Here is a 16690-nt window from a genome sequence, read left to right as displayed (position 1 = left end):
CCCTCATCCAGAATCCCAGAATAACCAGTAGCGAGTGCAGCCTTACGGAGAGACTCAGGAAGAGCTTCTGAATGTTAGTGGAGACATTTCTGTAGTTGTTGTGGAGTTACACTGATCATCTCATCATCATGTTGAACTCCTCCACAAGTGTCCACAGTTCCTGAGGTGTTTATAAGACAGCGGTGACATGTTCTGGTCAATAGTGTTCAGTGCTCGTCTGTGCTCAACCACAGAACAGCTTCAGGCTCTGCTGGATCTTCATCAGTGCGTTAGAACTGGTCTCTGTTGGCGCGTGTGGAACCAGATGTCGGCTGGTGTGTGTAAACGTGCAGATTAAGGGCCGGGAATATTATAATAAGATCCTCTTCATACGCCAGAAGGAGAGCGAAATCTGATCGGCTTATTTTATAACACGCTTGCAGAGAAAGGCTCACCAGAACAGTTACTGGGTTTCACTTTTCATGTTTTCTGGGTTGGTAGAAGCACCGGCGACCCGATTATAGCACTGACACACGGGAAAAGTCAGATTTTCATGATATGTCCCCATTAAAAATAATTTTTTATCACCAAAATGACATATTTAAACGCTCTTTCCTTCTCAAACTCTTCATGTCTTAAAATATCTTGAATGTAACTCGACACCCTTGCCTCATTTAGTATACGTGGTTCTATGAATATGCAAATGAGCCCCGCCTCCACTCACTCACTCAGCTCAGAGATCCACTGGATGACGATCACACGTTGATCTGATTGGGTACAAGGTAGTTTGTGACGTCAGAAACACCAGCGATTTCAAAGCGTGTTTTTGAGACTGTCTTTGGTTCACTGCAGTTTTAAAGGGGTGGTTTATGACTTCACTTTTCTAACTGTAGTTAGTGTGTAATGTTGCTGTTTGAGCATAAACAACATCTGCAAAGTTATGACACTCAAAGTTCAGAGCAAAGGGAGATATTTGCTTTTAAAGAAATCGTTTTTTAAGGACTACAACAAACGGCTGGTAGGAACTACACGACATTCCTCCTGGGTTAGTGACATCACCAACCCTAAAATTTACATAAACCCCGCCTCCAGGAATGCAATTTATAGATTATCAAGACAGAATATGCTAATCAATGACTAGAAGATAACTACACATCATCTACAGAAATTCATCAATGAACCATTCAGAAATGTCCTGTTGCATTTAATTTTGCATTTAAAGGAACAGACACAAAAACGGTGTGTTTTTGCTCACCCTCAAACAGTGACAACTTTAGCATGTGATATAAAAATATCTGTGGGGTATTTTGAGCTAAAACTTCACACACACACTCTGGGGACATCTGAGACTCATTTTACATCTTGTGAAAAGGACATTATACCACCCCTTTAAGGAGAAAATACTCAGCAATGGAGTCGACTTATGAATTTACACATGGTTTGTCTTAAAGCATATTAAATACACCACATAGACACATAAACAACATTAAAAGCTGGACTTTCACCACAGGGGGACACAACATCAAGACTTTGAGATGAGGCACAATATGGCCTAATTAACAAGCTTCCGTTCCATAAACACACAAATCGAATGGTGGTGTCTTAAAGACACAGTACATACAAATTATGAGTATGATTCTCCTTGCACGTACCTGTCTGTGAACATTCAGATGAACACAGAGAGTCTGCAGATGAAGTCCGTGGTGATTCTTTCACACTGAGATGTTTCTGCTCACAGATGAGATTTGTTCCCTTCATATCCAGACATCAGGCGTGTTCAATGTGTCGATCAGAGGGTGAAAGATTTCATTACGTCCAGCTGAATGACCAGGACTGACCGTGAGAAACACACTCATGTAGAAACATGGACTGAACATCCTCGACGGGACAAAACCAGCTCACATCAGTCACAGCTGAAGAGAACATCTCCATTTTCTGTGGTAACTATCAGGATTTGTACTATTTTTGGCATTGTACTTATTCTGTGTGTTATAGGCTACTGTGGTGTAATTACAGAAATGTATCACACTTTTATGGCAAAATGTACTTTTTGGCTTCATTGATTGTTCTGAAGATGATGACAAATGTTTTTATTCATTTGCTTACATGTTTGATCAAAGTATACGGTAACACTTTATAATAACGTTCAGTTGTAAGTCATCTATAAGTGGTTAGTTAATGATGAACTATTCATTTACAGAACATTCATAAATGAGTAGCAAGTGATATACTAACATGTTATGTATGTTTTGTAAATTCCGTTACAAGTCATTTACAAGTGATTAGTAAATGATTAACTAATTATAATATTTACAAAACATGACTGTGTTCATAAATGATTAATAAGTGATATGTTAATTATTGTATGTATGTTTTGTAGATTAAGTTATAAGTCATTTACAATTGATTGATTAGTAAATGATTTCTGCATCCCCTAATCTAAAGTGTAAACTATTGTTGTTAGTGTTGTTACACACACAAACGCAAAGAAAAATGTAATTCATGTATTTGACAAATTCAATTCCACAAAAATCGGTGTTGCCTACACCATGTTATCCTCTTTTTAAAATTTGCACCCTGTTGACTTCAATGGGGCATATTTTAAACCTGCTTTTAGCCTCTTAACATCCTTGATGTGTCATTACAAGTGCACAGGTCATGTGAGTGATTCCTTTAGAGTTAACACGGGTGAATCTGACTGCAGTAGATGTGAAAGATATGAATAAAAATGAAGTTAATTCGGCCAGCGCTCATACCTGTATTTACATCCTGTTTTCGGTTGAAGTCCAAAGTAGTCGATTGTCGAGTTCACGCGCATATGTTTAGTTACCTATGATCACGCGCGTGAACTCGAGTCGACAATCGACTACTTTGGACTTCAACAGAAAACAGGATGTAAACACAGGTATGAGCGCTGGCCGAATTAACCATAGATATCATATATAAACGCGTTTATATATGATATCTATGGAATTAACTTCATTTTAACGGATGGTGTAGCGGATGGTGTAGCGGATGGTGTACAAATATTGTTGTCCGGGTGGAAATCGGGAGAAATTCGGGAGAAAGGTCGGTCCGGGAGATTTTCGGGAGGGGCTTTGAAATTCGGGAGTCTCCCGGAAAAATCGGGAGGGTTGGCATGTAGTGGTGACTGGTGAGGGTATAGACAGCTGTCTTCTCTGAAACACATGGAGTCTTTAAACACTGTGCTCCTGATGTGAGCAAAACATACAAAAAAATGTAACATCATTTATTAAACGTTTATGAAACGCATATTCATGTTTTGTAAATTATTATTTAATCATTAACTAATCAATTGTAAATAGGGTTGGGTATTAGAATCGAATAGAATCGGGCATTTATATAGCGCTTTCATATGTACTACTGTACACCCAAAGCGCTTTACAATCATGTCAGGGGGTCTCTCCTCAACCACCACCAGTGTGCAGCATCCACTTGGATGATGCGACGGCAGCCACAGTACAACGGCGCCAGTGCGCTCACCACACACCGGATATAGGTGGAGAGAGGAGAGAGAGTGATAGAGCCAATATCACTCTCTATATCACTATATATATTGGTTGGGTTTTATCCGATACCAGTACCTACTCGGTATTTTTCAAACGGTTCCGGCGCTTAAACGGTTCTTGAAAAGGTACTTAAGAAAACTAAACAGCACACACTTTATCAAAAAAAATAATACCTCTGTGTGTGTGTGTGTGTGTGTGTGTGTGTGTGTGTGTGTGTGTGTGTGTGTGTGTGTGTGTGTGTGTGTGTGTGTGTGTGTGTGTGTGTGTGTGTGTGTGTGTGTGTGTGATTTTCTGAAAAAGATTTTCTGATTAAATGAAAAATTGTGCCCTTTAAAAGGCTACTGATGTAGCACAAAACACTTGAGTTAAGATCAAAATTTTGTCTTCTCATATTAAGACTTTTACAGAACAGAGAAATATCTGACACTGAGCAGTAAACACACATAGTATAGCCTCATATAAATATACTTGATATTGATATACTTCATACTTGATATGCAAGATTTGCAGTTGGCATTAAAATGCTAGACTTACCCGAAGAGGAACACTGGCAGCTGAACTTGAACTTTAGTCAAGCGTGTCAGAGGTTTTGGGTTCTAATCCGCATTTGTAGTTTTTTATTTTTTTTTTATTTTTTTTTAAACCGATTATGCTCATCAGTGGTTGTATATCAAGCAGGGACACTTTGTGTCCATTATATTTTGAGATTTTACCAGAACGAATAAATATTAGGCGCCATCTAGGGCTTAAATCAAACTTCATTCACGCACATATGAAACCCTTGCATACACATATACTAGGTAGTCACACATACATGTATACTGCTGAATGCTCAAACTAATACATATGAAATGCACAACTTCTAAAGTCGCTCACGCACACACACGCAAACTCTATAAACTCAACACACTAGACACGCGGAACTCTCCGCGTACATACTCATCTGAGACGCGAGCACACACACACACACACACACTCACACTCACACAAACTCTCCGCGCACATACTCATCTGAGACGCGAGCACACACACACAAACTCTCCGCGCACATAATCATATAGACGGCGCCTCATAAATAGATCGATCTCCGCAACGAAGCGCGCGTCCGAGTGAAGAAAAGTGCGGTGTGCGCGAGCCACGAGAAAACACTGTATCCGCGCCACTGATCGCAGCGGCAACGAGCACTTTGATCACTTGATTTAAAAAACACATTTCAGCGCTAGATCGTCTCTTATTTAACAAACGAACTAAATGAATGCTTTGCTGGTTAACTGGAGATGTTTTATTATTGGATCATTCGTGCCGCGAGATGTTTTATAGGGGGCGGTAAAAAAACACCAGGCACCGAAAGTTTCGTTCTTATTCGGTCTGGTTACTACCGTTTACGTCGGAACCGGTTCCCTATTGGAACCGGGTTTCGGTACCCAACCCTAATTGTAAATGACTTAAACTGAATCTACAAAACATAATTAACACATCACTAATTAATCATTTATGAACACAGACATGTTTTGTAAAGGATTAGTTAATCATTAACTAATCATTTGTAAATGATTTGTAACACAATTTACAAAACATACATAAAATATTAGTATATCACTTGCTAATCATTTATGAATGTTTTGTAAATGATTAGTTCATCATTAACTAACCACTTATAAATGACTTACATCTGAACGTTATTATAAAGTGTTACCAAATATAATAATAAGAACTCAGACATTATGGCTTTGTTGACTGAAGTGAAACTGTACTCTATGAAAAGTAAGTTGTTTGAGTTTTCATTGTGTTTAGCTTCGGTCTTCCCTGTGCCTGTCATTTGATCCAGTTTTCCATGATTAATCATTATGTTCACCAGTTCTCTTCATTATCTCATTACTTCTCCTGGATATTTAAGACCTGAGTTTGTGTGATGTTGTTGGTTTATCTGTTCTCCTGAGAATTATGAGACTAAAGACTGTTAATCTACTTGATATCTGCATTGCAGCTGCATTACAACTGTGAAGGACAGATACGTTTCTAAATAAGTATTTATTTGATTTTGTAGTTATTTTTCTTTTATTTATGGATTACCCAAACATATACATTTTTTGCAATTGAACAAAGGTTTAACAATAATGTTCCTTAAATAAAAAAGCTCAGTAATAATTAGAGCTAGAGTTTATCATGTAAACTACTATGTTAGTGTCGGTTCCCACAAAAGCATTCCTAACATATGTTCTATATTAATAGAGATATGTGGACTGTAATATGTGATGTTATCATGCAGCTCTGGGTCAGATACTGAATCAAGAGTCTATTCATGAGGGAATCTGAAAGATAACAGTCATATTGATTGAGTCAGTTGAGTGTGATTAGTTCAGTCTCACCGCTCTGCTCTCTTCCTATTGGACAGGGTTTTTGAGCTCCGCCTCCTGGGTTTATAATGAGGAGCGGCAGGTGAACGAGACACACAGCTGCAGCTCCACCACCAAACAACAAGATGGTAAGTGACTTTATTTTATATTAGATTATAATATATTATATTAGAGCAGGGGTGTCCAGACTCAGTCCTGGAGGGCCGCTGTCCTGCAGAGTTTAGCTCTAGCCTGCCTCAGCACCCCCACCTGGAAGTTTCCAGAATGCCTAGTGAGACCTTGATTATCTGGTTCAGGTGTGTTTAATTGGGGTTGGAGCTAAACTCTGCAGGACAGTGGCCCTCCAGGAGCAGGATTGGACATCCCTGTATTAGAGTATATTAGAGTCTCATGGGTGCTCTGTCTCTGAGCCGTTGAATCAACAGCATGAATTGATGATTTCACCATTTCCTCTGGTGAAATCTCACTGTAAACTGCAACAGTGTGATTGCAAAATGAAACGAAGTGACTTCATGAGGAAATTAACATGAAATAATCCAGAATTTGGCAAGATTTAATATGTCATGCTAATAATTACTAATTAACCTAAAAAAAAATTATAAAATGATTTCCAGACAAACAAAAATGGCTGCAACATATTGTAATATAAAGTAAACTCTACAGCTGAACCCACCACTGATGAGTTCCTACAAATGACTGAATGAAGTTGAGTGATCAAAGAGTTTGTGTGAATGTCAGACAGACACACAGGTGTGTGAGGTTCAGGTAGACAGACAGGTGTGTGAATGTCAGACAGACAGATACAGATACACTGAGTGACTTGCTGTTGTGTGGACATTCAGGGTGCGTTTACACGACAACGATTTGCTTAAAGCGGAGACGTTATCCTTTGAGTTTTCCGCGTACAGACACCATTGTCAAAACGATCCCCATTCACACGGATCCGCGAAAACGACTAAACCCGCTGTATTCTGCTGCCAGGCCAGTAGATGGCGATGAAACACTATAGACTGAACACGTAATACGCGTGTGCATGACGCCAGCGTCTGCAGAGATTCACGATTTTGTTGTTTACACAGAGATCATTTTTAAAAACTTGCACTTTGAAACACTTTTTAATAAATGGACGAAACGCATAAAAAGTTTAGGTTTTTTTTTCTTTTTGAAAACGGTGTCGTGTAAACGGCCCCTCAGTGGGTTTCAAGGGGAGGGATTTCCTAAGTTTCTGCAGCATCCAAACTTCACAATCAAAGAGAAACGTTACACAGATCATGAGACTAACACACACGCTCATTCTGCAATATAACATTTATCAAAAAGCCATCAATATACACTTGCAGGGTTGTTTTAACCCAAATTTGGGTCTAATGGTTGGGTTTGTCCATATTTGACCCAAACTTGGGTTGAAATAACCCAGCATTTTTTAGAGTGTAATATATGGACCAAAATGTGGTGCAAATCTGTGGAGCTATGATGCTTGAGTTTCTTTCTCGTTTGCCTTGATTATCAGTGTTAATTGTCATTCTGGGTCTGTATGTCGTCTCTAAGCACTAAGGTGTGTTAGATCAAATGTTTGCTCAGAATCTTCCTGTTTGTGTCTTTATGACTTTATTATCCGAGGTTTATCATTAACGTTGGGTTTGGGCGCTCAGATAACAGTCAAACAACCGTTCCTCTTATCGACAGCTTCAGGAATCACAGGTTAAACAGTAATTTAGCAGATCCATCATCGCTGTGAAGACACTAGAAAACTGTGGGATCCTCTCACGACTGTGTCCATGTTACGTTATACAAGCGTCTCGATCTGTAGTTGATCACACTGCAGTGAAGATGATATGATTCAAGAAGTCTCTAATAAATGATCACAACATGAAACTCAGTAGAATCCAGGCAAAATAACAGACCACGAGACACTCAAAAAATAAATAAAACACGAGGACTTTAAACACAAGGAACAAACACTGCAACACAGATGAACAGAATGACAGGTCAAATCAGTAACCAAGGCAACTAATAATGAAACTGGGTTACACTTTATTTTAAGGTGTTATTATATATTTAAGCACTGAGTATTATTAAGCAACTACATGTACTTACTATAGGGTTAGGGTAGGATTGAGGGTTAGTTGCATGTAATTATGCATAATTTACTGTTATTACTATGGTAAGTACACGTAACATATGTGTCAAGGACACTGTGAAATAAAGTGTTTCCTGAAACTGACAGGCAGGGGAAAAGCAAAGAGTGAAAACAAACTCAAACGGAACATAACTGTGTCAATCAGTGAAATGCAGACTAATGTCCTAATGTTTCATGGTGTTTTCCTCCGTGTCTAACAGGTGTTCACCATAAATGACATGAGCTTTAAGGCCGGGATGGAGATGAAGGTCACTGGGAAGGTCAAACCGGGCTGTGATTCGTACGTACCATAACCGTGAACGTTAATAAAACATTCATTCAAGGTTATCTGCTCTCTAATAATGGTCTCAAAACGTCATTTATACATCATTCATGGAATTTCAGTTGGATGTTCATGTAACGTTTTTTTAAATGTAACTGATTGTTTCAGAACGTTCCGAGAACATTCAAAAGTAACGTTCCCATAATGTTTGAAGAATGATACAATGGAATGTTCCCTTAACATTCATATATAAAAAAGAAACAACCTTTTAAAAACTGGACGTTTTCAGAGAACAAACATTCAGAAATAACTTGATAGGAACATCAGCAGAATGTTTTTAGACCTTATTTTTGTAAGCTGTGCATATAGACCAAGCGGCAACCTTCCGGTCCCTTTAAGAGACTTAAACTGCAGTTCATCCACTGGCCACTAGAGGCCGGCTGCAGAAGAGACTCAATCCCATAAACCCCCATGTTAAAATGCCCAACTTTACAGCAGAAAAAAAAACTCTACGCTCTTCAGAAACACTGACGTCAGACACACTCCGACCATATTCTTTTACAGTCTATGATAACTACAGAAGACGACTGGTTTTGTAAGAGCTAAAGGTCATAGAGGTGTCCTCTAAGGTGTCTCTGTGTCCTCAGGTTCTCGATCAACATCGGTCACGACGCAGACGCAATCGCCCTTCACTTCAACCCTCGTTTCCACGCCCATGGCGACACCAACACCATCTTGTGCAACTCCAAACAGGGCGGATGGGGATCCGAGCAACGCGAGCCGTGCTTCCCCTTTCAGCAGGGCGAAGAGTTCAAGGTGACTGACCTCTGACCTCTGACACATCTCAAACCACTCATGATCAATAGGTCATGACAGAAGTTTTCCCATTTTTAAAAGTTATACAAGATTCAACTAGGTACAATTACACTTAATTTAGGGCGGTATGTTTTTAAGCTGAATTAGATGGAAAAATGTGTACAGCGACGAGACCAGATAGTGATGCTGTCCTGAGAAAATCAAAAGCATTTAACAATCACAGTGTTCTTCTGGCCTTGTTTGACATTTTACTTTCATCTTTCTGGATTCCTGTCATGTAAAGTCTCCCTGTAGTCAATAATTTATCTCTTAAAACTCATCTTTGATCACCAAATGACATATTTCAGCGTTTTTTTTCCTTGAAAAATGTCTTCATGCCTTAAAATATCTTGAGTGTAACTCGACACCCTTGCCTCATTTAGTATGCGTGGTTCTATGAATATGCAAATGAGCCCCGCCTCCACTCACTCACTCAGCTCAGAGATCCACTGGTTGACGATCACACGTTGATCTGATTGGTTACAAGGTAGTTTGTGACGTCAGAAACACCAGCGATTTCAAAGCGTGTTTTTGAGACTGTCTTTGGTTCACTGCAGTTTTAAGGAGGAAATACTCAGCAATGGTGTCGACTTATGAACTTACACATGGTTTGTCTTAAAGCATATTAAAAACACCACATAGACACATAAACAACATTAAAAGCTGGATTTTCACCACAGGGGACTTTTAAAAAGTCTGTTCTTCTACAAACTACAAATTTCATGTTGGCAATGCACAACATTGAGTGTTCAACACTCCAGTGTAAATACACCAATACTGGCTAAGATGAAGCTTTGTTCAGTGTAAAGATGCTCTAAATAGATGTAGATCAAACCTAAACCGTTATCTGTGTGTTCTTTGACCAGTTCTGCAGTGTTTCTATTATCTACATGCCTGGATTTAGTCTGTTCACAGATCACAGAAACTCATGACACAATGAGTCATAAAGAGTTACCCTTTAACTATACATGCAATAAACCGCCCACCAGTCAGAGGTTTGAGGATGAATAATGCTGCCATCACACTCTTTTTAATAGTAATGCACTTTAACCCATTCATTCCCAAAATGGACATTTTGAACATTCAGAAATAACATTTTCATAACTTAAAGTCCCCTGTGGTGAAAATCCAGTTTTTAATGTTGTTTATGTGTCTATGTGGTGTTTTTAATGTGCTTTAAGACAAACCATGTGTAAGTTCATAAGTCGACAGCATTGCTGAGTATTTCCTCCTTAAAACTGCAGTGAACCAAAGACAGTCTCAAAAACACGCTTTGAAATCGCTGGTGTTTCTGACGTCACAAACTACCTTGTAACCAATCAGATCAACGTGTGATCGCCAACCAGTGGATCTCTGAGCTGAGTGAGTGAGTGGAGGCGGGGCTCATTTGCATATTCATAGAACCCCGCATACTAAATGAGGCAAGAGAGTCGAGTTACATTCAAGATATTTTAAGGCATGAAAAATTCTTTTTTTTCTAGGAAATGACATTTAAATATGTAATTTTGGTGATCAAAGATGAGTTTTAAGGAATAAAATGATTGACTACAGGGGGACTTTAATATGATGGTGACGTTCAAAAGCATGTTAAATCTCACCGAGTGTCCGTGTCTCTCCCAACAGCTGAGCATCACCTTCAACAACGACACTTTCTACATCAAACTCCCAGAAGGCACCATGATGAGCTTCCCGAACCGCTTCGGTGACGACGTGTTCAAACACGTGCACGTGAAGGGAGACGTCAAGGTCATCAGCATTAAGATCAAATGAGCAGGACTCTCTCGCTCCTCTGTCGCTCCGGTCTTCAGTGTGTCGGACCTCCTGTTCTTCACCAGCTTCTGTGTTCAGTGAATGTACCAAAGAAATGTCAAATAAATCCACTGATGGAATGTGAAAGGACTCGCTGTTTCTCTCTGAGTGTTCTTTGTGTTTGAGCAGTGTGATATGATGATAAAACTATATATACATGTATATATGTATGTCAAACCAAATTTTATTCAGACTCCTTCAACATTTCTCACATTATCTCAGTTTATCCGCTATAGTTTAGAAAATGGTAATAAAATATGAGCAGAACTCAGAGTTATGAACTCAGCTGATATTTGACTGGTTTTGTCCATCCTTCTGTTAGACTGTCTCACACATGAATTATGTTGAATATCTGTCAGCTGTTAAATTTAACTACACAATTAGATAATACCAGTTTAGCTCAACCAATCACCAAGCAATGCTTCATTGTGTTCAGTGTGTGTGTAAAAAGAGCATTAGCAATTAAAGAAAACACACTTCAGCAAAACATGATCAGCTCAAAGTGTCCCAATCATTATTGGGCCCAAAGTTTTACTGGTAGTCACTGAATGAAGAATATTTGGGTATAATATGTCACAGTTTACTTTATTTTGCTCTCCTCACTTACAGAAATGAACTATAGTGTCCTGATCACACTAGTGAAACAATATCAAAAATGATATCTAGTGTCTGAATAATTTTTTGTCTGACTGTATAATAGTTTTATCATTGTAGAAGAATCGTATCTCTCTCTCTCTCTCTCTCTCTCTCTCTCTCTCTCTCTCTCTCTCTCTCTCTCTCTCTCTCTCTCTATATATATATATATATATAAGCTGAAAATTAAAAATGTCCTGTGAAAAGAATCTGAAATGTTGATTCATCAGATGAGAAAGCTGAAAACTGTCACTCTGATTTCATATCTGTCATAAAGAAACATTTCCCTTTATGTACTGTATTTTTTCATTGTGTTAAATGATTGAGTTCAGTTCAGAGCAACAGGATCCTCACGATAATTTACAGACAGACTCGAAAAGATCTGAAGCAAGAGCTGAGGAATGTGACGGACAGAAAACAGATTCCACACACACGCGCACACGCACACGCACACACACACACACACACACACACACACACACACACACACACACACATACACACACACCCATTTAAGAGTTCATTTGCCAGTTGTCTGAATGATCATGAGTGAATGAACTTTATTTAGGCTAGTTTAAACATTTTAATAATTTAACTTGTGAGGAGACAGTATTGCATGAATTATTTTAAATTAATCTTAAAAGCCCACAGGTACAAAGAAATAAAAACAAGCACCATAAAGACAGTCCATCAGTGTAATTAATATTCAAAACGTACAGCTACAATATAGATTCAAACTACATTGAGCAGCGTTTCTCTGGTGCAAACATGGATCTCAGGTCTGATCTGACGGGTCACACACAGTTAAAAACAGCCGTTATAAGCAACCATAGATGCAAATAATAAAATTCTAACCATTAACCATATTATCATGTATAGTGAAGACAGCAAATAGGGACTTATCAGCTTATCAGAGGGAAGAGAAACACTTCCCAAATCCCATATCTTCTGCTGTTGATGTGTCCAATCGAACATCCCTCACTCGGAGATATGGCAAATATTAATTCATGAGTCAACATGCACCAGTGCTACATTTTTCTAAATGTCATAATCATTTGTTAACAAACAAGTATTCATTACTTCAATGGGCTCATTGTTTCTGGTTTTAATTATTATATTGTTTAAATGAATAGATTTTTAGCTAAATGTGATTTTGTACATTTCTGAAATACAGAACTTCGACAGTTTCCTCTGATAACAGATTTAAATTGTAATGTGGACTCAGTCATTTTCTGTAAAGCTGCTTTGAAACGATGTGTATTGTGAAAAGTGCTATACAAATAAATGTGAACTGAATTGAATTGAATGAATATTAAGACCCAAATATAAATATTAAGTCACTATAATCCATTGGTACTCTTCTTGAACATTGATCTGTTTGTTTGAGCAGCCCGTCGACTTCTGACTCAACCAATCACATGATCCAAACAGTCTGACTGACCAATGACAGACGAAGGAAGTGTTTGAGAAACCTGTTGGAAACAATGTGTTCGGAGCGTCTGCTCTCTAATCGCTCTCACAGTACTGTAATATCAAACAAGGATTGGTCTGTGCAGCGCCGCTTAAAGTCGAACACACCAACTTATTTTGAGAGGCTGTTCACTGCAGAGCCAATGGCAGGAGATTGAGGTCAAGCCCCTCCTCTATGGATTTAATGGGTGAAGTCTGACATCAAGCCACTCCTCTCTTGACGTAATGGGTGGAGCTTGATGTTAAACTCCTCCTCTCTTGACGTAATGGGTGGAGCTTGATGTTAAACTCGTCTCTGTACATTATGGGTGGAGGGTGACGTCAAGCTCCTCTCTTGACATAATGGGTGGAGGAGAATGACGTCAAGCTCCTCTCTTGATGTAATGGGTGGAACTTGATGTAAAACTCCTCCCCTCTTGATGTAATGGGTGGAGCTTGATGCGAAACTCCTCCACTCTGGACGTAGGTTAGGTCCACCCATTACGTCCAGAGAGGGTGAGCTGGACGTCATCTGGCTCTGCAGTAAGCACCACTTGATTTGTTTTGCAATTTTGTTGCGTGCAGATATTTGTTACTTTTGAACGTTTTAGTAATCAAGGGTAAAAAATAGAACAAACAAGAACAGCTGATATCGGCTGATTTCTAAAGTCACGTTACACTCTCACATCAGAAGTCATCCAATCTGATCCTGGAGCGCGTTGGTCCCTGCGGCCGACCCCGAGGACTGACCTCTCTGGGCCAGGTAGTCACGGTAGTTGCGTGTCAGTAGCGTGTAAAGCAGCGGGTTGACGCAGCTGTTTCCGTACGTTAGGCAGGTGACGAAGAAGTTGACGTAGGTGTGAGCGGCGGGCGACAGCGAACGGAGCGACTCGGACGAGAAGAGCTTGGCCATCTGCCAGCCCCAGAACGGCAGGAAACACGCCCAGTACGCCAGAACAATGCAGAAGATCATTCCCACCACTTTCTGCTTCAGTCTGCGCCGGCGGATGGATGTCGAGGATCCGCGGGTCAGGTTGGCCTGAGCGGCCCAGTACCGGCGGGCGAGACCCGCGTAGAGTCCGACCATCAGCAGGCCGGGCAGGAGCATGCTAGTGACGAAGAGCGCGGTGAGATACGCCTTAAAGGCCTCGGGCGTCCATGTTGGGAAGCATATGCGTTTAACAAGCCCCGCTGTTGCAGGACGTCCCTCTCGGAGTCGGATCATCACCATCATCGGGAGCGTTAGCACAAACGCGGCAGCCCATATTCCCAACGCCATTAGCCAGTGTCCGCGGGTGGTGGACCGCCGTGCGCGGAAAGGCGTGGCAACGGCACGGTAGCGCTCCAAACTCATCGCCACCAACACAAACACACTCGCGTGCATTGTGAGCAGATCCAGACTCAATAGCAGCCGGCAGCCCATTTCCCCGAAGAACCAATCGTGGGCGAAATACGTGCAGACGACGAATGGGATGGTGCCGAGATAGAGTAGATCAGCCGTCGCTAGATTGAGGATGAAGACGTATAAGGATCCGGCGCGCCGAAGCGTAGCCGAACGCATGATGGCAAGGGTGTACAGGTTACCCGTCACGCCTAGAACACACATGGTGATCAGGGTGGCGCCCAGAAGAGGAGTGACCCAAACCACTCCCGCGCTTCCCTGCGCCACAGCACTGCCGTTACTCATTATTCGGAAGAGGGGGAAAATGAGTTTGAATGTTATTAAAATGATGCTTTTCTTCAGAAGTGTTTACTGAACAGTTCCCAAAATGGTTCTTCTATGGCATCGCTGGGAAAACACTCTTATGTAACACGTGTGGCAGAATAAAGCCTCTTCCAACATCAAAGTACGACATGAATGTGGAGCGACTGACTTACAACTCCTTCGGCAAAAAGTCCTAAACATTCCCATGATCCAACTCTGTGCAGGACCGTCGTAGAACGAAGCGCCGTCCGTGAGATCACAGATGTGATGTTCTCCAGCTTAGGTTGTGTTGAGACTGTGGTTTCTGTTGTGTCTGCAGGATTCTCTCACGTCCACTCATGTCCATGTCCATCTCTCTCTCTCTCCGTCTTTCTCTCTCTTTCTCTCTCTGCCTCTGTCTCCCTCTCTCTCTGTCTCTCTCTCTCTCTGTCTCTCTATCTGTCTCTCTCTCTCTGTCTCTCCCTGGCTCTCTCTCTCTCTCTCTCTCTCTCTCTCTCTCTCTCAGGTAGGTGTGATCTGGCGTTCAGCATTTGAGCCACTCAAACGTCTCCTAACACCCTGGTGCCGGTTCACACACCCCGATCATGAGCAGAACTCAATAATCTTCCATTCACACCAACGTACAAACACACACAGCGCACGAATATCCTCTAGCTCACGTGAGCGTTTAATTTATATTTATACATCATTTGAAAGCTGAATAAATAAGCTTTTCATTGATGTATGGTTTGTTAGGATAGGACAATATTTGGCTGAGATACAACTATCTGGAATCTGAGGGAGCAAAATAATCGAAACATTGAGAAAATCTCCTTTAAAGTTGTGCATTTATGTTGGCGATTGTGCTGCATTCACTCACAAAAATAAAGGTTTTATATATTTACGGTAGGAAATTTACTAAATATCTTCATGGAACATGATCTTTACTTAATATCCTAATGATTTTTGGCATAAAAGAAAAATCGACCCATGCAATGTATTGTTGGCTATTGCCACAGATAAACCCGTGCAACTTATGACTGGGTCACATTTGTGTCCATAAACAATCAAATATCTGAATGAACGGTCATGTGACACTTGAACCATTGCGAAAGTATTCACACCCCTTAATTTTTTCACATTTTGTTATGCTGCAAACTTATGCTTTTTTTTTTTATAAAGTTGCAAAGTTGTCACAAATTTGGATTTTCCTTAGTTATTATGCGGTATTGAGACTGGAAAAAAATTATTTATATCATAAGGTTGGCAAAATGTAAAAAAAAAAAAAAGGGGGGATGAACACTTTTGCAAGGACAGTTTTATGACACTTACGAGGCCTTTTGGTTGTTTTTTGAGGATTGATGTAGTTGAAGATTCTGCTAAACATCTCTTTTATGTTCTGTAGAGAAAAGAAAAGGGTTTGGAACGACATGGAAGAGAGAAAATGATGACAGAACAATAATTTTTGTCTGAACCGTCCCTTTAATATGTAAAGAAAAGCATGTTCAGATCCAGAGAATTGGCTTTTCCATGAAACTGAGCTGAATTCACTGCAGTAAATGTCCATGTGAGGGTCAGATGATGAACTAATGACTCAATCTCGCCACTAGATGGAGCTTTTAGGACCAAATTGGTGCATGACAAAATTTCAGTTTAGATGAACATGCAAATAATAAAGTTAAAAAAGGTTTTATCATCTAATGATACAGAATCATAGTACAGTGTACGAACAACACAAACGTAAAAACAGACGTCAGAAGATCCGCTGCAGAGGTCAGAGGTCAGAGGCGCCGAGCGGTCCATCAGTATTTGTGTTTGAAGTACGCCTCCACTGAAAACACACGACACTCATGTTTGGTACAGCCGCAGGTGTGTGTGTGTGTGTGTGTGTGTGTGTGTGTTACCTGTGTACTCCTGAGGGCTCATGGGAGTGTTCAGGACTGCATTGAAGCGGCTCATCCACTCCTTCTGCTCCGCGTCAGACTCACAGGT

The 16690-nt window shown here is 40.3% G+C and overlaps 3 protein-coding genes across 4 annotated transcripts in view; 1 reads left to right on the top strand and 2 right to left on the bottom strand.

The window, feature by feature from the left end:
• Positions 1-5962: 5962 nt before the first annotated feature.
• Positions 5963-11021, top strand: lgals2b (lectin, galactoside-binding, soluble, 2b). Its single transcript, XM_081380318.1, has 4 exons — positions 5963-5994; positions 8207-8286; positions 8916-9084; positions 10747-11021. Exons 1-4 carry the CDS (start codon positions 5992-5994, stop codon positions 10891-10893), a joined length of 399 nt encoding a protein of 132 aa, XP_081236444.1. The 5' UTR covers positions 5963-5991; the 3' UTR covers positions 10894-11021.
• A 2687-nt stretch (positions 11022-13708) lies between these two features.
• On the bottom strand, positions 13709-14701 carry uts2r4 (urotensin-2 receptor 4; the record flags this gene model as incomplete). The annotated part of the gene is made up of 1 exon (XM_081380548.1): positions 13709-14701. The coding sequence occupies one exon, from the start codon at positions 14699-14701 to the stop codon at positions 13709-13711; it is 993 nt and encodes a 330-aa protein (XP_081236674.1).
• A 1464-nt stretch (positions 14702-16165) lies between these two features.
• The window catches only part of LOC308699412 (arf-GAP with dual PH domain-containing protein 1), a 15822-nt gene continuing 15297 nt past the window's right edge, over positions 16166-16690 (bottom strand). For both annotated transcript variants that reach the window (XM_081380198.1, XM_081380197.1), the window contains 2 exons: positions 16603-16690; positions 16166-16529 (listed from right to left, as the gene is read on the bottom strand). The exon at positions 16603-16690 is cut by the window's right edge and continues 144 nt beyond it. In XM_081380198.1, coding sequence (XP_081236324.1) covers positions 16501-16529; positions 16603-16690 — 117 coding nt within the window. In that variant the 3' untranslated portion in view covers positions 16166-16500. The remainder of the gene's footprint in view (positions 16530-16602) is intronic.

The sequence above is a fragment of the Scardinius erythrophthalmus genome, assembly GCF_964197995.2.
Source record: "Scardinius erythrophthalmus genome assembly, chromosome: 12".
NCBI classification, from domain to species: domain Eukaryota; kingdom Metazoa; phylum Chordata; class Actinopteri; order Cypriniformes; family Leuciscidae; genus Scardinius; species Scardinius erythrophthalmus.
This window is presented reverse-complemented; position numbering and strand designations above follow the sequence as displayed.